The sequence below is a fragment of the Watersipora subatra genome, chromosome 2 (genome assembly GCF_963576615.1).
Source record: "Watersipora subatra chromosome 2, tzWatSuba1.1, whole genome shotgun sequence".
Classification (NCBI taxonomy): Eukaryota; Metazoa; Bryozoa; class Gymnolaemata; order Cheilostomatida; family Watersiporidae; genus Watersipora; species Watersipora subatra.
This window is the reverse complement of record NC_088709.1, coordinates 57,078,453-57,105,102: the sequence shown is the minus strand read 5'-3', so window position 1 is coordinate 57,105,102 and position 26,650 is coordinate 57,078,453. Positions and strand designations below refer to the sequence as shown.

Sequence of the window (26,650 nt, the reverse complement as noted above, 5' to 3'; positions counted from 1 at the left end):
ACAATAACTAAAAGCTTATATGTAAGCAAAAGTGGCAGTTGTATGCAACATGCATTATATACAACTTATTGTGGTGAACCACAGTGTAGAAAAAAAATGAATCTGTAAACAAAAAACTTAAACAGATGACTCATTGTCCTCGTTGCCTCTAACTATAATATTCAAGACATAGTAAGAATAGACTAGCTGTAAGTTATGAGTGTAGCTACAGTATGTGCATGTTAGATGACAACTGCTGAGTGTTATTTACTAGCACTGACAATGCAGTTACTAGTTTGAACTTTTTCGAAAAATAATGGACAACTTCAACGTATTACAAAAACAAAATTAAGATAGACCAACTCTGAATTGAGGAGTTTCACCAGGATCTTTCAAAGTTTGTCTCAGTCTTCAGGTAGCAGAACTTGACTTTTAGTAATATAAATATAAATTATTACTTAAATATTATTTAAATAAATTATTATAAATTGTAAGGTATAAATTGAATCAGATGAATCAATAAGTGATGCTAAATGGTTTCATAGCTAAAGTTTGATTTCAAGGCTCCTAAAAACATAAACAGTCTGAGGGTAGGAGAAGACTAATAAGCATGGTTAAATTAGATAAGTTAGCACAGATACTGATGACTAACTCACAACTCTCTAAAATAATGAGTAATATAAAACTTCTGCTACATGGTATGCTTGAGAAAATCAACCACAGTTGCACTATTATACAAAGCAGTACCCTAATACGTGCAACCTTCTATATTTTCATTAGTGGTCAGTTTATTGTTGTCACGATGGAAGAGGACAAACTAGATCAACCTCCGTTAAATCTCCCAAAGTTAAGAAGCACATTCATACCATAGCTACAATTTTTGTGCTATTTTTCTAATGCTACATATCGTTAATAAAATATGGTTAAACAGGTCCGGCCACACGTAACGAATTATTCGTTAAATCTGACCAAATTCACGAATTTCACAGATTTATTTGGCCGAATATCACAGAATCGACTGAGCTGTGCATGCACACCAAAATCGTCAACGAAGTGCTTTTAATTGGTTAACCAATTTTTTTAGCGAGCACGGTTCTAGTAGCTTTGAAAATTGGTATAGTCCAAGACACGTACGACGGCACACAAAAAAGTATTAGTGCGATATGACTTGATACATACGATGCAACTGCATATATGAGCTATTGTTGGTTCTCTCTCGTTGGTTCACCATGGCAGGAGCTTCTCATCGTGTATCCAGTATTTTCTTTTAGATGTTTTAGAAGCTATAAATTGTTTCTATTTCAATAATAATAATATTTTTATGCAGCAAAAGTTCAGTTGCAAAAACAGTTGCTATTTCTAGCGCATATAGGCAGTTGCATCGTATGTACCAAGTCATATCGCGCTGATACTTTTATTGTGTGTCGTTGTACGTGTCTCGGACTATACCAATTGTCAAAGCAGCTAGAATCGTGCTCGCTAAAAAAATTGGTTAGCCAATTAAAAGTGTTTCGTTGACGAATTCGGTGTGCGTGCACAGCTCAGACGATTATGTGATATTCGGCCGAATAAATCTATGAATTCTGTGAAATTCGTGAATTCGATCAGATTGAACGAATAATTCGTTACGTGTGGCCGGACCTTTAGGGTACTCTGAAAATGCAAGTTTTAGCAAATATTATAAACAGATATGTAAAACAGTGGTTAATGATCAATATACACTTTGGTGATCAGCTATGGTAAAACAAGCTAGTACAGCTAGAGAGCTCGAGAAGATGTTTTTAAGATTATTTAAATCGAAATCTAAAGACAATAAAAAGTGTCTACAAAGATAATGCTGAGTGAACAACTTTATACTAATGCATGAGCAAGTTCTTTATGTGGGTATGACAATTTTTTCTTCACAATTATTCATACAAATAATATAATTTTGAAAATGATCTGTGCTGGTGGCCGATTGATCTCTAAGATTACACATTCAAGGATAAAGTGAAGAATTTCCTCAGCTCGAATTAGACTTTAAGTTTTAACTAACTTATTCAGATGATGAGCTTTAGCTCCAGGGGGTTCACTCTCTTCTATTCATCCCAAAGGCTCGACGAAAAAACGCATGTTTTTGGGGTGTTTTTTCGTGGCCTGACACTCTAGAGTGTTTTCATACAAAAGGGTACGTTTTTTTTAGCTTGGTACATGAATACCAATTTCTACACAGTGGAAAAGGGTATTTATGCACAAAAAAGGGGCAATTAGTCTGTGGTGATGAGGTGATAAGAGGTAGTTTTCTATTAATGTGTCAGTCAGTAGAAATGGTGCATTTTATAACATTTTAGACTAATACTGGGGAATGAATAGAAGAGAGTTAACCCCCTGGGGTTCTAGCAAACTTTTCAAATTGTAAAAGTACATAATAGCTAGCCAATGAGATGTGAGCTATGTAATAGCTGTCTGAAAAAGCCGCAGCACACTGAAAAAAAGATCAAAAACTGAAGGAAAGCTGAAAAAACTGGAGCCAAACATGAGCCTTTGAAGTCGCATGTTAGTGAATCTATCAACAATGCAACAAGTGCAGCTAATGTAAGCTCTAAAGTGTAAGAACATCTATTCAGACACAGTGTGCTTTTCCTTCCATGCCATATTGCCTTATTGTGAGACGTGGCAGATAGGCTACATTCAGGCACCTTTCTTTGGCTATGTTTCTTTATGAAAGTGTTTTAAGAGGTATTTCTTACTGCAGTCTATTCAACTCTTGACTTTCCAGCTAATTTAAATGATGATAGGCTTGACAGCATGTATCTATTTAATAGTTTCGATGATCTCTCATTGAGTTATTTTTTCAGCAAACAGTTTAGGATATGCATTATTCTTACACCAAGCGTTTTTTATGAATCCGCTAGATAGTTTGTTTTGAGAAAAAGAAACCCGGAGAGTCTACACAATGGTGTGTGCTCTGTGCACTTTTACTGTTACAACCGTTGGCTTCTGACCAAATATCGGAATGGGGCTAGCTGACCAAATGTTTAACAAAAAAATGCGGCCTCACTCAGGCCTGCCAACCCAAGATCGGGGGCAATTCTTGAGATTTGTTTTTGGGCAATTGATGTATCAATGATAGTATGTATAAAATTGTGGAAATTGGGCAAAAATCTCACGCATTTCTCACTCATTTTCATTTTTTCTTTGGTATGATTGCGCATTTCTCACCCATTTTCATTTTTTCTTTGGTGTGATTGCGTGAGTCTCACACCCAAAGCGTGAGAGTTGGCAGGCCTGGCCTCACTTCTATAAATGTTATAAACCCTTAGTTATGAGGTTTTATATCATTGCTTCTATGCCGTGATGAAGCATTCCATTACAGCGCACGAAATTAGTTAACACGCAACGCACCTCGGTAAAGTACATAATAAAGTTATGGGGCTGGTGTTATACGCTGGCCTAGTTTTCAAACAATAATGGGTTTACTCATGAGCGTTCAATAATCATTTCCAGCTGTTGCGGTTTTTCTGTCAAATCACCTCAAACCGATAAATTAGATAAAGCTTGGGACGATATCTCAAAGCCCCTTTTAACCAATGAATAAAGAAGTTTTCTGCAAGGTCAATAACGCAACGGTTTTAAATATTCTCCCCGGCTTTAGTTCGCTTTGTTACCGTAGGTGGCTCACTGATACTATTTCGTAATTGTTACTAAACTGGCCATGTTGCGAAGCAAAATACGTCAGTCGCGAGGATTAAATGATTTTATTTTCCCAAACGGATAAAAGGTAAACTTATAACCATATATCATGTTGTGAGAGAGATTAGTCTCATTACCAGTTATCATTCTCTACTCAACCAGAGATACATGTAGAACGAATGAGCTACTTGTAGAAGACTATACAGCGAAACTTTAGAATTAAAATTTTTTGTGAATTCTGTAACAATTTCTAACAATGCTCGCTTAAAAATTGTTTAACAGTCTCGTCAACATAATTATGTCATGATTTTGCTAACCACGATCGCATCCTTACAAACAGCTGTAGCCATAGTTAAACAACAACTACTTCACCAAGTACCAAAGGTGTTTGTTTGTATTTACACGTATTATGTAATCTTCCAGCATTATATTTTACTCATGATTAGTGTTACGCTATATGGGTAGTAGTTAATACTAAAATGCTAATACTAAACATACCGTACTTTGAAAGGATATCAATCATATTTGTGCTTTTTCAATTGCTTAATTTTGTTGTTGTTGTATATAAATAAGTGTACTCACATGGGATTATAGCAAAGAGGAAGAAAGGCTTCGTATTTTTGTACACTTATATATTGCCTAATACTGCTCAACACTGCCTAATTAATACTACTGTATCCACTGACTTTATACACTCACCGTATTTACCGCAATCATCTGCCACTTATTTGAGTGCATACGCCTATTTATTCTCATTGTACAACATGCTCTTTTTTCCGGGCTACAACAAAACTACCAATGAGCACACAGCAGCCTCACTCACCTTACTTGTGTCACTCGTGACCTGACTATGTTAGGGTAGTCTCCATAAGCTATGCCTCTGGCTTATCTGACCCTGTGTCATTGCCAAAATACTCTTAAATTGCCTGCACCACTGCCAGTACGCTCCTGCTTTTCCATCTCCCTGGCCACAACCAATACTGCCATAGTGACTGCCGTCACTATCAACACTTGTATCGTGACCACTGTCACTACCAACACTGCCGCCACTACTGTCTAGCCTTTTGGTTGGATCAATAATGACTCCTCAATCTCCTCTTCCATCTCATTCGTTTTAATGATGCTCTCACTAATGGATGTAGGTTTGACATGCACCCGCTGAGAAGCTTTTCCTGAGTTGTACCCGACTGCACACGAGGTGGCGCCACAGAGCAGGGTGTTGTTATAGGCTTGTCAATCTCAGCCTGACCCTTAAATGGTTTAGGTCTAATCCTTACAACTCTCCTCCTAACATCGGCTAACTGGTGTATAGTCATCTTGGATGCCTCAGCATTCTCAAACTTCGTGACGACTACCTCAGGCTTGGCTTTCAGCTTAGCCATTTTCTCATCAGACTTTCTCTGTACCTTCTCTTCCATTTTCTCAATTTCTTTGTCTCATAACCATCTCTGTCCAACATTCCATCGCTGAACACCTCAGCTGAAAAAGCACACCTTCTCCATTACAGATAGGGGTCCAGCTACTTTTTTAGCCCCTTCACTCACCTCAGCATGACTGTTCCCTAATATGCCCCATAGAAACTTTGACCTCTCTTGTGCCTTAGGCTGTCCCCATTGATTACCAATCTCTCCACCATGGCCTTTCTGCTAGTTTCCGATATAACTTTCTATTACTGCTCATCGACTACGCGTCACTCCCTTGGTTTCACAAGTTCCCGAATCTTGACTTGCACAGCCTTTGTCAACATTGTTTTTCTTGTCAGAATGTTTTGTCGGGTTTTGCAACTTGGCATCATCTAAAACATGACAACTTAACCCGACAGTAATAGCTCTTGACCAAACTGTCCTAACTGGCCTAATACCTCTACACTCCTTAACAGGCTCAAACTTCCTCTCACATGCTATATTTACAACAGCCAATAATTTTAGCTCTCTCAATCTTTTCATTACATAAACTTCGGCATCCATAGTCCTGTGTTTACTTTCCGAATGAGCTACCACACTTCCAACTACGTTCAAACCATTACCATTAACATTTTATAAAACTGTTAATTGCTTGTTTGTTTAACCTATTGACTGTTGTCTCGGTTGTGAGGCTTCAGTCTCACTATTAAATGTAAACTCGACATTCCCTTCATTAACTTTCAAATACTGTGCAATTTTATGGCCTGGCCATTGGTTTTCAGCATATTTACTTTTGGAACCAGCAAATCTTACAGTTCTGCTACTGTCACTGTACTTTTCATCATACCTATTCATCTCTTGCATCTCATACCGACTGATTTTCTTACATCTGTCCATACTGTTATCCGTGCATCTACTCCATTTTGTCTCTTACTTAGCGAGGGCTTTCTCTGCCTCTATACCTCTCCCTAATACTACCTTGACCTGCTTTATGCATCTTCACAAACATGCTCTCCTGTCTACCATAATACTCTGCAAAACCTTCACCACCTTTTCATAAGTGGTATCTACATCATCTAAATCACACCATGCACCTCTCTACCACTATGCTCTTTACAGTCTATTGCTCTCAATGATGGCTTCGGCGTAGCTGCTCTCAATGATGGCTTCGGCGTAGCTGCTCTCAATGATGGCGTCGGCGTAGTTCCACCTCTCATAATAGGATGTCTATCACCACCTTCACCTTTATAACCTCTTTTCTCAACTGCTTTCACGATACACAAATTCATCTTGACGACAAATCTCTCCCACGAACCATCAATGTGCTCACCAAACACAAGCTTCAGATAGCTGGATTCCATCTCCATCACTCCACAGCACAAGTTATTCACTCTACACCTTTCCTTTTATTCTAATTCTCATTTTCTCCTTCATGAAGGATAGATTTACACGTCTCACCTTTAGAACTTTTAAGTATGGCCCTTCGCCGCTTTGACACCTCAAAGCTTTGCTAAATCACCTACCCAACACTTCATCTTTTCTCACACCACTCGTCACCTCATCTGCATGTCTGTTAAAGCATATCATCAATTGTCAAACAAACTACAGTACCAGTACTCTTTCGTTAGCGATCACAGAAAAAATCAAAATCCTGTCAGCTGCGCCGTGTTATATAAGTACATGTAAGTGCACTCACATGGGATTGTAAAAAGAGGAAGAAAAGCTTTATTTCTTTCCACTTCCTTATATGGTGTTTAATACTACCTAATCTACTGGCTTCATTCAATCTCCTTAACTGCCAGGACCATCTGTGACTGCTTTGAGCTCAGACACCAATATAGCCTCAGCCACCCAAATCCCATTATACAGCAGTTGTAGTTACTGCTCTTCAAACCAAACGGATAGGTGCACGGGCTAATTTGGAGAATATATTCTACCAATTGTTATCAGTGCATTCATCACACATTGTATAATGTGTTATTCTCACTGTGATGGCTATGTATGGTTTATAATTCAAATTTTGTTAAATTTTTCCTTAGCCTTATGATTAGTGGTTAGTATGGTTAGCAGTTTACTACTAAAATAACTCAACTTTACATAATTTTGATCATACATGTTCTTTACCTACTTAAAGTTTTTGTGTAGTTATTGTAATATGCAACTAATATTCTACATGAAAAATTCATAACTAAATTTGCCGTCAGGTATAAATCTAAAAATCTGGTTTTTAAAAAATGTGACAGTTATTCTGGTCAGGGAACAAATTTATAGTTTTCATCATTTTATTGCAGCGAAAAAGTTGGTAAAAGAATTTGCAAAACTCAGATGGGGAGTTTTTGATGAGGACATTTCAATAGCAGATGGGGAAATGCCACAGCTCTACTGGCACAACGGGTACCGGCAGATTGTCGGGTGAGTAATGTAACACTTCATTTTTCGATGCTCTAAAATTATGCGTTAAACAAGTTGTCAGTCTCATCAAGGATAAGCTCTGAGAATATTTTATGTAACCAGTTATAAATTCTAGTCCGTTAGGGTTTTCAGCGTTTGTGTGTGACTCCTAACCTATGATGTTTTGATAGCACAATATATCTATGGTACTTAAAAAAGTTTTTAAATCAAGCAAAATTTTAAATTATGCATTAGTAATATGCATACTGTCAAACACGGATAGCTCGAACACATTGTTAACTCGAAGGGATTTGTTCGGTCCGTTCCCACACGATGATAAATTGCTTTAGATAACTCGAACTTACTACCATAAACTCGGACAGTTTTTTGCCCAACGTCTTTGAGACCGTTGTTATTACTTTGGAATATCACTTTATTCCAAGCCATAGAGATAAACATCAACTTTTAGTAGTTCTTAGGCGTCATTATAACCACCATCAGCTAAATATTTTTGACTTTTCTAATGGTTTGCAAAAGGTCTAATTTTACCAAACATCCGCTTTGTGATGGCCTCTCAAAAGCAAGGGAAAGCGAATAAACTTGAAGTAGAACCAGCAAAATTGATCTTGGTCAAAACACTCAGAAGAAAAAAGAAGTCTTTTTGCTGAGCATTTTAACTGCGATCAAGTTTTGCCAGTTTTAATCTGAGAACGCCCTGGCAGTCACATCACCTAAAACAGACAAACAGACAAACAGACATATCTCAAGTGATGGAATAAATATCAATACTTTCTGATAAATTTTTTGAAAACTTCAAATGAGAGGCCCTCTAACTTGCAACAAGCAATATATGCTTTTGATTTATATATAATCTGTATATGTACATGGATCTACTGATAAATGCATGCACTTGTGACAGCACTCTGATAACTTGAACGCTCTGATAACTCGAAAACTTTCGCTCGCTCCCGCAAAGTTTGAGTTATCCATGTTTGACTGTATATATACTAGCCGAATGCCAGGCATTGCGTGGGTATTAAAAAGCTTATAAACAATGACAGGTAATGTTGCCTGTCATTATCTCGGCACATGGCTCATTTGAGTAAGCTAGTATCTATAAGCTAAACTCACTAATAAGAGCCGTGAGAACTTAGATAACGACTCATATTGCTAAGGAATATATTGCATCCCCCCCCTATCTCAAAGGGTTAGCTAGTTGCCTGGGGAACCGGAAGTTCCCAGATCAAATCTTCTGCCATATGGATATTTCATTGCTAGATACTATTGCTATAACTCAAACAAACTGAATGACAGATGATAGACTGAAATTTATACAGATATTTTATATATATCAATTCATTAAAATTATGAACTATAATGAAATGACCACAACTCTGCAGGTGCACCGAGGGAGCCAGCTTTGCACCAGTCAATGCAACAGGCTGTCAGTGGAATGATGGAGAGGAAGCCTCAGATTGTGATTTTGTAGCCACTGATTTTCGTGGGACTGCATCTCTTCTCAGCTATGAGTACTTTGATAATGTAAGTTATTGAGTGGCAGAAAGTTGTATGCCATCTGTTGGTAGGTTATTTATTTGTCTTGCTTCATTGTGAGTGCTAGCTAGTCATAAATGGCAAAGAGTGTATTATGTTTAGTTTCGTAATTGTGGTTTAGAGTTCAGAGGCAAGGCATGATAGCCCAAATTTGTATCAATCATACTTTCTAATCGGGAGCCAGTTTTTTGGTTTTCCTTCTCAGCAGGTTTTTTGGTTGAATCATTTATCTACTCATGTCCTGCTGAACTGTTACAAAACACACCGATCAGTGTACTTTTATAAGTGATCAATGGTTTTGTTTCGTAATCACTTTGTTTTATTTCTCTTTGTCAATCTGGAATTACATTTGTTGGCGTTTAAAATATACTTCTGGGTTTACACACTGATGTGCCTCTGATCGAAAAGTTTTTTGAAGTTTTTAACTGGTTCGACTAGCATACTGACTACGTAAACATGAGGCTGTACAGTTGAGTTTTGGAGAAAGATCAATTTTTTTTAAAAATAATGATTTATAAATTCTTACACTATGTGATAGGTTGTTGAATTCTGCGATAGCAATGAGAACAGCGATACTCCTCACAACAAACTAGCTCGTAACCTGCAGAACACCAACTGCAACGAGAGAAGTGTCTGGGACGTGATGTTAGCGCATCCAGACTTTGGTGAGTTTTACTATGTTACATCTATTAACTGATCCTTCCTCATATTAATTCACTGATACGTCACGTTGTACCGGAGTCATGTCTTTCCTTCAGTTTGAAAATTTTGATCGCATTGGCTGCACATATAATATCCTCAGATAAGTAAATTAAGTTGTAAATTTAATTTTGAAGAATTCGATCATTGAGTATTCTCAAGACATTCTTGCATTTAATTGGAGAAACCGTTCTTTAGACAAAATCTTTTATTGCTCACAGTTTTCCGCGGAGAGCAGTAGACCTACAGTGATGTGCAAAAGAAAGGGCCCACCCTAAATTGTTGTGTATTTTGGACAGTAAACCTGTGCTGAAGCAAAGGTGTTCGCTCCAAGTATAATAATGTATATATTTTTGGAATCAGCAGTTTCTGGAGAATCAGAACCTGATGTCATTTTTGATCTATCCTGCAAAATGTTATGTCTGGGATGGAATTTCCAATGCTCGAATTCCTGAAGTCCCGTTTTCGCTGCCTTATATACACAAATTCTAATATTTGCAGAATGCTAAAATTTTAATATCATCTCAAGAATGAGTTGAAGTGTCAGACAAACTTTAAAGTGAGTGAATATCTCACTTCAATCAGAAGCTAGAGCCAATTAAAAATTGGCCATTGTTTGACGGGATTAGCGAAAATAGAGTAGGATCAAAGGAGGCTAATTAGTACTTGCTCATCCATTGCTAATCTATTTACTCTGGAATTACTCACATCAAAAGAAAGCTGAGTAAATGCTGAGTCTATTGATATATAGTTTAGGTAGATTTCAACAAGTTGGCACAATATTATGAGCATTTGAAATTTGGTCTACATGTACATATATTGGCAATGAGAATCAGAGGTGGGCCCTTTCTTTTGCACAGGACTGTACATTTTTTCAAGTCAAAAACATGCCAAGTTATATGAGATTCCAGTTTTTTCCGGAAAAATGTGTGGTGTTTCAAAAAGGATGATGCTGTATTTTGTTGTAAATGAGTGCATAATAATAGCTGAGCATAACTGAAGGTTTCAAGTGTTGTTACGGTGTTTCTCATCATTTTAATAGGTTTGTTTTAGTCAATTATGGTCTAAATGATTTTATTCTGTCTTCTATTTAGTGTTAACATTTTGGCAATCAAATCAATATCAAGATCGAAATTGGCGATTTTACAATATTATAATTAAGCGATAACCATCAAATGCAGGTTTTTATTAAACTTATATTGTTATTTGCAAGCTACAAAATGAGATGCGTGTGTTTGCGCGTTTTTATGCTTGTGCTAACTTCTTGCATTTTGGTAAAAGATAAAAAGCCGACAAAAACTCAATTTGTGACACACAGTTGACTATAATGTTTGTAGACAGATATTTATAGCTTGGATAAAATTGAGTTGAAGGCTTTAAAGTTAACACCGTGGCTTTCACATAGTTTGCTTCTGTAGCATCTGACTGCAACACCCTCGGCCAATGTTCAGTGCCGCCACCTCAGCCTTTGTTTCGAGTTGTAAAAAAGCCATACACCGGCGTGACTGTACCACCTACCACCTCTACACAAGCCATACCCAGTTCTTCTAGCACAACTTCAAGCACCTCAACCACTTCAACCACTACAACTGCCACAACTACTACTGCTGCACCTGTACAGACTTGCTCTCAGGATATTGTCTGCCTCTGCCTGGATGTCTCAGGAAGCATGAGTGTATGTAATCTATAAGATATGCAGTGTATTGGGCTTGCAGGTCACCTTTTTAGGAAATTAAAACTTGATATTGCTAAAAAATATGACACTGATTTAATGTGTAAGCTTTGCTTGCCTAATTACTGGATTCCATCAATATAAGTGAACTGTTTTAGAAAAAAGCTTTTTAAAAAATCATTAGTTTTTTGTGTTCACCATTTTGTTCATAACTTGAAAATTATTCGTTTGATTTTTGTGAACTAGTCATGAAAATGATCAGTAAAAATTCTCCGCTGAATAATACTAATAATGAAAAAATTATTTTTAAATATATTTTTAATGGTCTTTTCAAGAATGCTGTTGGTTTTCACCACATTTTCGAATATATGTACTATTTTTGAGTTTGAGGCCACTTGTCAGCGTTTGAGCATGTTGTCAACATCTGCACCTTGTCAAGGTCCTTGTGTAAAATGATTAATAATTGGAGGTATATCAGTATTTAGCTTATTCCATTTAATTTTAACCACTGCACTTCTGTGTTACCAGCATCACTGGTGTTGTGGTTGCCCTGATAACAGTGACCCCAGGCATGGAGAAGCCATTTGCATTGCTTTCTCAAATTCGTTTTTAAACTCTAAAGTTTTTTAATTTTCAAAGTAACACGATTGAGATAACGAAGGATTGCATCAGTGTAATATGGGTTTAACAAAATATTCCCTTGTTTGATTCGATCTGATGTTTCGACGTGTATGAAGAAATGATTTTTTTTAAATGCTATTGTGGGGGAAATAAAATTGCTTTGCACAAAACTGTTAGTTTTTTTTCTCGAAGCTTTGAAAGTAATCTGATAAAGAGCGGTAAAAATTCTATCAATCTAATGTTTTACACAAAATAATCTTTTGTATGACTTGATCTGATGCTTTGACATGGATGAAAACTGATTCAACAAGTGTTGATAAAAGCAGAGTGACCCAAATGGCGCTCTGTTCTTAGGAGAGTGCAAAATATAGGCGTTGTAAAAACTGGTACACCCGGCAAAGGGTTAAATCTCTCAATTCCAGCGAAGGTTTCCCAAAATATCAGCACTGAGCATTTTGGTTGTAATGGAAAACATTCATATGCCAGTTGATGTAATACGAAACAGTTTGCTGTTGAAAATTAGGCAAGGAGATCTGAGCATTCCATTTTAATGTGAAATTGTATATCACTATAAAAATAAAAAGACCTAGTTGTTTCGGCTCTCCTATAAAGCTTTAAATTCAAATACGCCTTTTTCAGCACACAGTTTTGACACTTTCATAAGAAATTTCAAGAAAAGTTCTTTTTACAATGCTGGTTGTTTTATTGACAAACCATGATCTCAAGGTTTGAGAACTAGAACGGGCTATTGATGTCAAATATTTGATAGCTATTTTAGATGAAAACAGTAAATCTTTACTCTAAATCTATGATATGCTTGTCATTGTCTATTTCCCATAAGGTTGATGTATTGCAGACAGCAAACAGAATTGGAACAATGGCAGATTCAGCAAGTGCATATATTTTGACTTATCTAAGAGAAGGCACCGCAGTTGGAATTGTCTCCTTTCAAAGCAGTGCCTATTTACACGCTGACATGACAGAAATAACAAGTTCTCGTGATAGATCAGATCTTATTTCTGCTCTGCCACGTTCAGCAGGTGGTGGAACAAATATAGAAGTTGGTCTCGACGAGTGTCAACGGGTAAAAGCTCACTTGATATATTTTTGAACACTTGCAAACTTTTACCCAGGTTACTGGTAAAAACAACTAAAATATTGTTTCATTGCAGAGGGTAAATAGAAAAGTTACAATTGCCAATGTGTGGGAGAAAAATAAGCTTTTCTAAGAAGTGGCAAGAATGCATTGGCACGTTTCTCAGCTTTTTGTCAGAATAGTTTGAAATACATGCTCGTTTCAATGTTTATATGTACGCACACTCATTCTGAAAGATATAATTATAGCCGCTATTTAAGCATGTACAAGATTCTCAAATACTGTAGATTTTGCGGAACTATGCGGGAGCGAGGCTTGCTGAAAGCAGAATATTACTAATTGGAGACGGAGCTGGAACTGTTGGAAATGCCATTCCTTCAATAAAAGCTGATGGAATAACGATTGATACAGTGCTTTATGGGTAAACATAAGACCAATCTCAAATGTTACCAACTAAGAAGCTTTTGATTTGCGTTTTTATTACCTAGTTAAAGCAAGCTTGATAATAGTTGGATAGCTGCCTGATTACTTACTCAAGGAAATAGGTTTTTTGCATAGGTAATGTTTTGCCGAAGCCTGATTATGAAACAAACAACTAATATGTTGTCTACCATAAAAAATAAAGCTGATGCATCTTCGAATAACTGAAATACTTCATAACAGTGTTCTCTCTTCAACTATATTTTTTGTTCGCATAATAGGTTTGTCTAATAATGTCTCTTGAATGACCATGATGACACAGCTTCAAGTAACTATTTTATCTTTACAAATGTATCTTTCTGCGTGGTATACAATGCTCCAAAGACTACTAGAATAAATACAACTGCTCACGAAACATTTCAGACACTATTTTGATAATAAGTTGTAATAAAACTCTTTTTTTATAATTTAGTTCATGTAATAAATTAGAAATATTTTAAAATTGAATGAGTTATCATTCATGCATAGCTGGTTTTTAAGCAATATTCAGCAATGCAATGAGCCGTACTAATATCATAAAGCAAACTTGATAATAGTTAGTAAAAATAAGGCCAACCTTTGGTTAACAGGTTAACAAATGGTTAACCTTTTGAGGTTAACCAATAGTTAATCTCAAATTTAGTAACAGCTAGGAAGTTTTAATTGTTTTTATCACCTGACAACAGTTTGATATCAGCTGCTTACAGGCCCGTACACACTATCGATGAAATCAACGTTTAGCTGTGTGATGGAACACAACCATTAGCTATTTTTACGTCGTCCCAACGAGAAGGTATACACACAATGAGCGATTAGTTGTAGGTGATCGCTAACCAGCAACCAATTAGAAATTACAAAATTGCATTCGTGATATCATGGATCCTTTTGTTATCTTTAAACCATAACTGTCACATACAACTTTTATCATTTTTTTAGGTAAACCAGACACGCTGATTCCGATTTTGTACTCAAAATAAAGATTGTTCCACTAACTTTCAAAGTCATGAAAGCTTTTTTAAAGCGTTTCAATATCCGTCTTGAAAACAACACAATCGGCAGAATAAGCTCTGCCCATAAATATGTGACGTAGCCTAGCTTTTTAGGAACCGAAGCTAGGGATGTTTAGTCCGATTTAGAATGATAAAGATGGGTGTCTTAAAACCCATTATTATCTAAATTCAGCCTGTAAAATAATCTGTCTTTTATGAAAGGTAAATAAACTGTTTAAAATTGCTCGTAGCTTGTTGCAGGATGTTTAATAGACTGAAAACCGAGAAAAATTAGTTCAAAAAAGCGCGATTTTATCACAAGCTGGCGTTGTTATCACGCTTTTTTGAGCCTATTTTAAATATACTATGTTAAATAGCTTATCTATATTTCAAAAAAGACTGAGATTATTTTGAAGGCTGAATTTAGATAATAATGGGTTTTAAGACACCCATCTCTATCATTCTAAATCGGAATAAACATCCCCAATTTGCTGTTTCCCAATTTCCCAACTGTTGAAATTGAATCCGATGCGGTCAACAAACAGCCAATCAAGATGCTAATAGTTGCGATCATCGGTGTCAAAATTCAACACGTTGAAAGTCCATCGCATCGTCGCTAGCAACGATTACACTGGCCGCTCATCGCAGAATGATGTCATAGCAGTCCATCACTGCAGTCAGCCGCACAGCTACTGTAATCGTCGATTTGAGCGATAGTGAGTACGGGCCTTCACTCTTTTGCGAGCAAGTATTTTTTTATTGGGCCATACTTAATTATTCAGTAAAACTAATATTTGACAGTGGGTTCACCTTAATTATCATAACTTTTGAATTAGAGTTCACCCTCAAGATACGATTTTGATCCGGTCCAGGGTTGGCATCATAATGATGAAAAAATCATATGTAGAGATATTGGCACCATAGTATTAATATAATGCAAACATCCCCTGGTAAAAATCGTCAAAATTTAATACCATTTTTATATTAAAAAAACTACTGTACATATTAAGAATTAGTAACAACATAGTACGTTAACCTTGGTAGCTATAGTTAACTACAGTAGCTTTAGTGTATTTAGTGGTTATGATCTGCAATAAAATGTAACATAATGTACCATATACAGTATTATCATAAGTAGTTTTTGCCTTCAAGACAGATGTACATATAACATAAACTTTGAACTCATCAAATAAGTTGAGCTTACTAAACACACACTTGAAGCTAAGTTTCAGTAGGTATGTTTAACTATTTTACTGAAATTTTATCACTTTTTATCACTAAAATTTTATCACTTTCTAGTTTTTGTCTTTCCTTTCACAATGACTTTTAGCGTGCCTTTTCAAAACCTTTTTTCAAACTAATTCGGCAAGAAAGCCTGAACGTTGTTGCTTTTGTGATGAAATTAAATTTTGTTAGCAAATTAAGAGAAGTTGTCTGACCATTTGTTCGAAGGGATCGCAACTTCAACTTTGTTACTAGCTTCAAAAAAAATATTACAGTTTTATACATGAGAATTACTGAATTGAAAGAAATCGGTCATCGTGGTGTCTCTTTCAGGCGTTGTGAAAATATTTCCGGCGAATAGCAGTTCGGTGTTTTTGTTATTTTGGCGTACGTAGTAAGCATACCGACTGCCAAATTTGAACTCGACCGAAATTTTGTTGAATTCAGATAGTGAAATGAGATTCCTATAATGAGGTGAAAAAAATCATCATGTTCCACTTTGTAAGATAAAAAAAATCGTATATCAGGGTAATCGTATTCTGAGGGTGTACTGCATATTGTTAATTTAATATATTAATACTTAAATACTTAAAAATATTTAAAATACATGTACTTAACACTTATGGCAATACAGCTTGTAATGTTAGTACATAAAATATCAGCAACTTCTCAGATATCTGTTTAGTATACCGAAGGGTTTTTCATTTGCATCAAGCAGCATCAAGAAATGCGGATGCAGCATATCCTTTCATATATATATACAGTGGTGATACAAATTATGGAACCGCCTCTAATTTTCGTTACATAGCAATGAATTCTGAGTTGTGTTTGTTTGTTCTACAATCAAAATTTTACACATCTATAAAAAATTATATATTATTTGAATCGTCACAATGTTGGCTTTTTGATAAACCTAAATTAAAACCACATTGCATTTTCTATAACACTTTTATTAGAGGTTTACTGAAAGCTGTCAAAGAGTTACTGTACAGTTGTCATTTCTATTAAATAGTGTCTGACCAAAAGTCATAAAATAACATATTTATTTTCTTTGAAATGGTTTTTATTGTGAATTATCTTAAAGAAAAGGTATAGTAGCTTTGAAAAAAGCTGTTTTGGTCCTTAAGATGATCAATACTTGGTTGGCCAGCCTTTGTTGTCAATCACTGCTCGGCAGCGCCTGGGCCTACTATCTGTCAACGTCTGAAGCTCTTCAGGTGTAACTATTCGATTCCAGGATTGCAAAATAAGCTCCATCAATCTTCTTTTATTTCTTGGTTTGTCTTTAGTTACGATATTGCCTACTCTGCTCCACAAATTTTCAATTGGGTTAAGGTCTGAGTGACTGCCAAGGCCAAGTCAGAGTGTTAACGTTATTGTCAGCACGTTATTTATTAACCACTTCTTTACTCTTCTGGCTGTGTGGCATGGAACATTATCTTGCTGAAGCAGCCACTCTCTATCAAACAGACTTCTAGCAGATAGTATCATCACACTTTGTAGTACTCCACAATATTTTTCTGCATTCATCATACCATCAACAAAATGTAATCTACCAGGACCAGCAGCCTAGAAACAACCCCACACCATTACTGAGGTGGGATGCTTTATCGTAGGTAAAATACATTCTGGTTTAAACTCTCCACCAGGTCTCCTTCTTACATAATTGTTGCCAGAGTGATTTTGAACAGTAAATGTGCTCTCATTGCTAAATAATACTGCTCTCCAATCTTCTGGTGACCAATTCACATGATCTTTTGCCCATTGTAGACAAGCCTTTTTTTGCTGAAATGATGAAAAAGGTTTTCTACGAGCTTTACAGCCTCGTAAGCCATTATCTCTCAATGATTTGCAAACAGTTGATGGTGCTAACTCTGTACCTATGGATTCTTTTAACTCACTGGCTAGCAGAGGACTGGTTGGATGTCTATCAACCAAGGAAATTCTTACTAGGCGTCTGGTCACTCGATCTGTTGTTAGCTTTTTTCTTCCCCTACCAGCCATTTCTTCAACTTGACCAGTTTCCTTCCATCTGCAGATTGTTGTAAATACACCTTTCTTAGAGCAATATTCCTCTTTTGCGATTTTCCTTGCTGATGAAGGTGAATTATTGCAGCACGCATTTCTGTCGTGAGATGGTGAGGCATGATGATGAAGTTATTAGAATGACATTTACTGAAAGCAGAAGGACTTTTCAATACTACTTGGGTTACATTGAGTAATGCACAACGTCTCACTCAATGCAATTGTTGTCTTAAATGATTGTTAAACTGAGCAGATCAAAGAATTTGGAAATTCTAGACATCCTTCACCAGACTACTATTTTTGAAAAAAATGACTTGTTATGAGACACCCTGACTAGTTGCACTTTCAACAGCACTAGCGATGAAATTATGTTTGGATGCAAAAAAAAATTAAACAATGCGACAGCTGATAAAATTCCCTTTCTAATGATATATAACTTTTTATATCTGGACTGAATATAACTAATATGAGAGCCATTATAGCGCATTGTTTACTAAAACTCGAAGGCGGTTCCATAATTTGTATCACCACTGTATATAAATTTTTATATTGCTATATATTATATTTTTTTATATCGTTTTATTTTTATATATTTTATATTGTTGCGATACCTTGGAAATTACTAGGTATCACAGTAACTTTATTCGCTAAAATATTTGGTAATAGTTCGTTAATTGTTTTGCAAAATTTCAGACAATGTACAGTCAAACATGGATAACTCGTCCACGGATAGCTCGAACACATGGTTAATTCGAACATTTCCTTTGTTCCGTTCCCACGTAATGATAAATTGCTATAGATAACTCGAACTCAACACTGTTAATTCGAACTGTTTTTTTGCCCAACGGCTACCGAAACGGTTGTTATCACTTTAGAAAATCACTTTATTCAAAGCCATAGAGGTAAACTTCATCTTTTCGTAATTCATAAGCGTCGTTATTACCACCATCGGCAAAATATTTTTGTCAACGACTTTTCTAAAAGTTTGGTGAAATTTGATTTATACTGCGATACGATGAATAGCACGGGCTAGCCGGGGCACGCGTGCAAGGATTTTCGCCACGCACATACAAAACAAAAATCGCATGTTGTTTTTGTTTTGTATGTGCGTGGCGAAAATCCTTGAGTGCGTGGCGTAACCCAGCTAGCCCGTGATGAATAATTTTCCGACGTTGATTCCGTGTTCAATCAACGTCGGAATGTTGAATGTTTAAATCGTCTTAAAAATTCTTGTAATTAAACGTATACGTTGTCTGAGCTACAAAAAACTATTCATCGTTTGACCTAAACACAGAATACGTGTGTACATTCAATAAGTATCTATTAAAAAAGCGTGAGTGATATAGAATGTACCGTAAAACCTCGTAAAACTTCTAATTGAACTGCCTCGGAGTGTTGCTCTTAACGAATCCCAGGTAAAGTAAGGTAATCTGCATAAACTTCTAGAAAAAACGGCAAAATTGATCGTGGGTAAAACACCAAAAGAAAAAAATGTCTTTTCTTTTGAGCATTTCAACAACGATCAAGTTTTGCCAATGTCAATCTGAAAAACGTCCTGGCAATAACATCACCTCAAACAACAAACCAATCTCAAGTGATAGAAAAATCTCTATACTTTTTCATGAAAACGTTTTAAACTTTACATTAGAAGCATTTAATTTGAAACAAGCCATTTGTGCTTTTGATTTATATTATAGTTTGTATATGTACATGTATCTACTAACAAATAAGTAAATATATGGACTTGTGACAGTGCTCTGATAACTTGAACGCTCTGATAATTCGAACACTTTTGCTCGGTCCCTTGAAGTTCGAGTTATCCATGTTTGACTGTACGAGGTCTGATCCAAAAGTTCCCGGAATTGAGTTGTATACTCGTGCATATTCACACGATGGAAAAACCCATTGCAGGGTTGGCTGGGAAACACCTCTGGAGTGTTGTCACAAAATTTTAGGTTGCTATGACAATGCGTTCTCATGTGAGCTAACGATATGTCAAGGTCTGTCCGGTGCTTCGGTATTTTAAAAAATTTTTTTATCATCATGTCTAATTAACAGGAACAGCGCATTTGCATTAAATTTTGTGTGAAATTAAGAAAAACAAGGATATTACGACCTTTAAAATAAAGTTTTGATCATTCTTGAAAGCTTCCTTAAAATCGTTGCAAGCGTGCATCCTGAGCTCGTTTTGGTCATCAGTCAGCAAGCTTGGCACGAACTTTGCTGCGACTTGTTTAATCTGTTAAAAATTGTTTAAATTGTCAGTTAAAACTTTTTGAACAGTTCCAAAAATAAGTCCAGTCTCTCAAAATATCTCTAATGGTTAAACGTCGATCAGGCATGACTAGTGACCTCACACTGTCAATTTACGAGCAGGTTCTTGCCGACGCTGGTCTGCCAGACCTCGCGTCATCTTCAGTGCTGTCTCTACCTTCACAAAAACGTTTGTACCACTCAAAAATTTGTGTTCTTTATAGACCAGCATCTTCAAAAGCAGTAGTTAACATTTCAACTGTCTGAGTACTTTTTTCCCTAATTTCGCACAAAATTTAATGCAAATACGCTGTTCCGATTGATTAGGCATGACGATAAATTTGTTAAAAAAAATACCGAAGCACCGGACAGACCTTGACATATCGTTAGCTCACATGAGAACGCATTGTCATAGCAACCTGAAATTTTGTGACAACACTCCAGAGGTGTTTCCCAGCCAACCCTGCAATGGGTTTTTCCATCGTGTGAATATGCACGAGTATACAACTCAATTCCGGGAACTTTTGGATCAGACCTCGTATATTGTAAATATGTTGTATGCCATGGTAATTTTGACTCAGATCTTGTATTGTACTTGTCAGAAAGATGCGTGCAGAGGGTTGATCCTAGGTCAACCTTCAACTTCTTCCCTAAGGCACAGGTGCTTCATGTTCATTTGCTTATATTCTCATGAATTTAATTATTTAATTTAATTAGTTTCCAAGTTCTGTGAGTTCAGAGTTGTTTAACTCTTTCGCTACTGCGCTAAAATCACCGACTAAATTAATTCAAACGGATTTTCGGAAATTCAATATTACGCTAGTATTTATGAAATATGTCGAGAATCAATGCAGATATTGTTTTACTGTAAAATGTATCTTATTCTGAACCAAAATTTTTTACAAGATAAGTATAAATTTGTTTAGCGAATCAAAGTTTCACTCTCGCAAAGTTTAGCGAATCAAACTCTCGCAAAGTGTTTTACGCTTCCATTGCATTGAAAGAATGCGGTGAATTTCTTATTGCCATGACGATAGCGATGTAGTTTTCCCGTATTGAAAAATAATTAGAAATGAATTGATTAGCACAAAGATTTTCGATTGGTTGCACATGATTGGCAACAAGGTTGTTTTGATGGAGACAAAATTTGATTGGTCTAGCTAATGTGTAGGCTTCATAATGAAAAGAAAAGTGATCTCTATTGATAGTGAAAAGTGAACTCTATTGAACTCTATAGTGAACTCTATGGTGAACTGAAGTCTGGTCTTCTGATAAGGTCTGTACTTCTATTACCGTGATAGCCAATACATCGGCTTACGGTAGCGCAAGAGTTAAATGTTTTACCTACCATGGTTGTCTTGTTCAAACTTTGTCAGATTAATTTTAATTTTTTGAAAGATGTCCTAATTTTAACTTGTAGTTTTTTTTCAAAGATATATATATATAAATACACTCAGTTTTTTTGTCAATGATAAGGTGATGAAACTGAGACTAGCTGTTAAACTAGAACGCAATCTAAAGTCCAGATTCAGACAATGCATAATCTCGATTCAACTTCATATGTTGCCTTCCAAAATTCAATTACACAATCATCAGATATTATTTTCTATTGCTTTGTTCTATTGCAGCCAAGGTGCCCAGCTGGTGGGAATTGCGCAAGAAACTGGTGGAAGTGAGAATTTCGTGAGTGACGATTCCTCTGAGGAAGAGTTGCGGTTGTTCTTTACGGAGAGTGCCTTTAGCGGGTGCAGCCTTGAACAAACTGACAGCATAGTATGTTACTCCATAATAAGAGTTAATAGTATGACCCATATATCTAGCCCATGACCCATATATCTAGCCCATGACCCATATATCTAGCCCATGACCCATATATCTAGCCCATGACCCATATATCTAGCCCATGACCCATATATCTAGCCCATGACTCATATATCTAGCCCATGACCCATATAATTAGCCCATGACCCATATATTTAGCCCATGACCCATATATTTAGCCCATGACCCATATATTTAGCCCATGACCCAAATAATACGAGTTAATAGTATGCCTCTGCTAACAATAGCGTTCCAATTAATAGCCAGTTTTTATCCATCTCTGAAGTGCCAAATTATCTATGAGATGGAGCTTTGGTTTACCACTTTTCACATGGAAACATTTTGGACAGGTCACTGTTGCTTTAATCGCAATGAATATATTTCATGCTGTTGTTCACAAAAGTGGAGTGAATGGCTGTAACCTATAGTAACTGATATTCAACTAAGCAAACTAAAATTATCCTTGCAGGAAGGTAATATATATGTAAGCAATCACAAACACTGTTTTTGGGCTGTTTTCTTCTTTTGCGTGATTCTGTCACCCCAACTGTCCAGTGTTATTCTGTCACCCCAACTGTCCAGTGTTATTCTGTCACCTCAACTGTCCAGTGTTATTCTGTCACCCCAACTGTCCAATGTTATTCTGTCACCCCAACTGTTCAGTGTTATTCTCTCACCCCAACTGTCCAATGTTATTTTGTCACCCCAGCTGTCCAGTGTTATTCTGTCACCCCAACTGTCCAGTGTTATTCTGTCACCCCAACTGTCCAGTGTGATTCTGTCACCCCAACTGTCCAGTGTTATTCTGTCACCCCAACTGTCCAGTGTTATTCTCTCACCTCAACTGTCCAATGTTATTCTGTCACCCCAACTGTCCAGTGTTATTCTGTCACCCCAACTATCCAGTGTTATTCTGTCACCCCAACTGTCCAGTGTTATTCTGTCACCCCAACTGTCCAATGTTATTCTGTCACCCCAACTGTTCAGTGTTATTCTCTCACCCCAACTGTCCAATGTTATTTTGTCACCCCAGCTGTCCAGTGTTATTCTGTCACCCCAACTGTCCAGTGTTATTCTGTCACCCCAACTGTCCAGTGTGATTCTGTCACCCCAACTGTCCAGTGTTATTCTGTCACCCCAACTGTCCAGTGTTATTCTCTCACCTCAACTGTCCAATGTTATTCTGTCACCCCAACTGTCCAGTGTTATTCTGTCACCCCAACTATCCAGTGTTATTCTGTCACCCCAACTGTCCAGTGTTATTCTGTCACCTCAACTGTCCAGTGTTATTCTGTCACCTCAACAGCAGGTTTTTGATTTATTGTTGTGCAAACCTTTTCTTACAAATGATCTGATAGGATCGCTGTGTAAACACTCTTTAACCCAATCAAATCATCCTTAATCCTCTCATTTATTCTTACTTTGACGACCGACTGCCTTCTGGTTATTCAAGTGAAAAAAACAAGCATTATGGCTTGCAGTCAAACCTTCAATTTTTCTTGAAATTTGGATAGGTATTTACTTCCATAATCAAAATTGTTTCTACCATGCTGAGTGCAGAATTATTCAAAAAACCGCAAAGCTGCAAATAAAAGAGCTTGTAGCAATTAACAGTGACTTTTCTAAACTGTACCCAGTGTTAAAGTAAGCTATACAATGTATATCTAGCTCATGCTAAACATAGGCATCGGCGAAGTTACGGTTCCATTTTCATCTCTTCAAGATAGAGTAAAACTAACTCATTTATTTCTACCCAGTCATTTAAGTTGTTTAGTCGTTATATAAAACAAAGTTTTACTTTCAGTTTTGCTTAGCTTTTTGTAAAGCAATTGCTTTAATGCTATATGTTATTATCTTAATGTATCTCCTATGTATTTATTGCCATTTTCGGCTCTGCAATAAATCCGGCAAAGTATTATTTATTTTTTAAAAACTTTGACTCCACCATACAACTTTTTCGAAATTTAAAACGTCGCTTGGCATCTATCTCCTTAGTATCGCCTGTTTTCTCAAAAGCAAAGTAAATTTCTTAGCTTGGTGTTCAAATTGATTCAGATTTGTAGCATTTCATGCCATGCATTTAAAGTGAAGATTATGCTAAGCATTTATTTATAGGATACTTCAGTTTCTTAAATTCATGTTACTTGAAAAATGTATAAATATAAAAGTAAATTATTTTGGTAATTAATTTCAAATTTTTTAAAAAAAATTATGAAATTTTTGAATTAACGTTTAGATGATTTAGTCATTTGTGAGATATTTAAATTTTATTGGCTTGATTTTCTGTCTGCCCCTCTCAAGTTTAATAAATCCTTGAAGGTTTTATACCGAGTTTGACAAAAAACAGTGTCCAGGTGTGCTGAAGTATGTTTTATGAAAAAGAAAGACACAATTCAAAGTTATATGAGAAGTTTTATGCTGAGTTATTCAATTTTGTGCTCGTATAAGTATTTCAATGCAATAGTTGTTCAAGGAAGTTTTCCACCATATAAGCCATTGTTAATAACTTGAAACAAGTTTCAATTAAACTTTAAGAAGGGTAAATTGGAAAGGAATTTCTTCTACAGTTTGATAGCAAATATGCGATTAATATTTTATTGTCCTCAGTGCTAGAACTATTTGAAAACAATAAATTTTATTGTTTTCTTCTCCCACTTTTAGTTTATATACAGCGTATATTACTTTTTAAACCATGCTATGCCGTAATAATAATAATTCTCATCATAGGGTATGGTATGAAAGTTCTTTTATAACAGTTGTCCGAGCAAAATTGTGTATTTTATGGTGTGAAACTGATGTAATTTTTGATTTTTGCTCATTCGCAACAGCTGCAATACTTAGTCACGGTTTGGTACAGTTTCTACTATCTTCAGTCGTGTTGAACAAGTTTAATTGTCTGTGTACAGGGATTGTATTATACGACCCAGGAGTAAGTGTATCTGCAGATCTCAAATAAACATAGCAAAGCGAGCGAGACTTTAGATTGTCAACTAACGGCTTGAGTTTTAGCGTTGTAGGTTATAGCCTTTGTACTGCCTCAACAAGCTGACCATTACTTGTGCGAAGCTATGACATCACTAACTAGACGAACTGCATGCACACACTCGAATAGGACTGCATCACTAGCTGATTTTACCCAGAGTTCAGTCTCGTAGTGTAGAAGTCATTCACCTGCTAGACTCAACTAATTTTTCAAAGTTTTAATGATTTTAATTAAATGCAAATCTATTATTTCTTTATTTAGGTCCAGAATGAAAACTTTGTCATACCAGCTGGGGAGGATTCATATGAATCTAAAGTGGATTTGGATGAGACCATCGGGTTAGATACCAAGATTGTTGTCAAGTACACCTCGGATGTAAATCTAACCGTGGAGACGGAGAAGAAACTTACAACTACGATCACTAAAGATCCAAATCTTCAGCTTATTGTTGCTACGCTGCAAGGAGAGGCGGTGAGCAGACCTACAATTTAGTTTGCGAGAAGAATTTTCATATATCATGTAGTAGTGACCTTGGTCAGGTTATCCGAATATGGCTGATGTAATCATTTTGAGTAATTCCACACAATGTTTTTATCATAGTTTCAACGGGTTGATAAGTTTTGTCATATCGGCTTGGTGAGTTTTGTATCTCGGTGAATCTCCGGGTTACAAGATTCACCGAAAGGAGTGTCTGTAGTTTTTTTAACGAGGAACAATGGGCTGAGAGTTGGGCCAGCAACTTCTATCAAAATCTTAAAAGTATGAATAGAAACCAATTTTAAATTGTAAATTTTACATAATCAAATTGAGATGGACTATTAAATTAAGCATTCGTACAGTTGGCTTATCTACATTGTACAGTGCGTCCTCAGGTTATGATGAGCTTGTACGATTGTTTGCCTTACAATGTAGAACATGTTTTTTTCACCCTCCCTATACGATTAGTTTTCGCCATGCAATGTCCACCAAAGTTGTTCTTGAAATTCAAATTTTGCAGTCAATGCGCTGAATATGTCGAAAAAAACAAATATGCCGATGTGCTATTCGTCGAAATCCTTTGTGCAACGCATGAAATAGATACGATGCTCGATCTCTCTCAGTTCATCATCATTCATTATTAGTTATAGTGAAAACGAAGCAGGAAACAGATAGGCGATGAAATTTTAAACGATAACAAAGTTGAAGTTTGATAAAATAGTTAAAAATATATATATATTTTATATAATATATATATATTTTTTTAGGGTGGTTACATTAAGTATACTGTCACCAAGACGGGCCAAAGTGGGAGTGGGAGTGATGTAGACGTGCTGGTAACTGTTACCTCTGCCCCACTGCCTGGAGTCGAACCTATAGTCGTCAGCTACAAAGTCGGTGAAAACTATGTTGAGTTTGATGAGGATACACAGGTACTTCTATAGCAGTATTTTATCAATTTTATGACTACAACAGTTCATCCATTAAGATAAACAAATGAATTTATTTCAAGATGCTCTTAAAAGAGGTATTTTTGAACTTGGTGATTTAGAGATATTATAGATATTGAATTGGTCTTTGAGTTCGTAGAACATTTGGAGTTGGATATGCTATCAGTCAGTGTTGGCCCAATGTTGTACATGAATTAACCTTTTTGATTTCTAATTAATCTTAAGGAACAGTAGTATTAAAGCCGAATTAGTCATAATTTTAGTGCTAGTCACTAATGTATACAAAATTAAATATGATCAGTTACAAATGTTAAATTCATTGATAGTTTGGAATTTAAAATTTAAAATTAAATTTTAATTTAAATATAAATTTTAATTTAAT

At 36.0% G+C, this 26,650-nt stretch overlaps 2 protein-coding genes across 3 annotated transcripts in view; one reads left to right on the top strand and one right to left on the bottom strand.

Annotated features, from left to right (window-relative positions):
- The window catches only part of LOC137387006 (calcium-activated chloride channel regulator 1-like), a 261,390-nt gene that overhangs the window by 127,128 nt on the left and 107,612 nt on the right, over positions 1 to 26,650 (bottom strand). The window lies entirely within an intron of this gene.
- LOC137387008 (calcium-activated chloride channel regulator 1-like) overlaps positions 1 to 26,650 on the top strand; it is a 58,177-nt gene that overhangs the window by 10,447 nt on the left and 21,080 nt on the right. Inside the window, exons 5-13 of the mRNA XM_068073285.1 lie at positions 7,346 to 7,466; positions 8,846 to 8,987; positions 9,538 to 9,664; positions 11,117 to 11,373; positions 12,848 to 13,075; positions 13,375 to 13,508; positions 21,666 to 21,810; positions 25,103 to 25,312; positions 26,086 to 26,250. Coding sequence (XP_067929386.1) covers positions 7,346 to 7,466; positions 8,846 to 8,987; positions 9,538 to 9,664; positions 11,117 to 11,373; positions 12,848 to 13,075; positions 13,375 to 13,508; positions 21,666 to 21,810; positions 25,103 to 25,312; positions 26,086 to 26,250 — 1,529 coding nt within the window. The remainder of the gene's footprint in view (positions 1 to 7,345; positions 7,467 to 8,845; positions 8,988 to 9,537; positions 9,665 to 11,116; positions 11,374 to 12,847; positions 13,076 to 13,374; positions 13,509 to 21,665; positions 21,811 to 25,102; positions 25,313 to 26,085; positions 26,251 to 26,650) is intronic.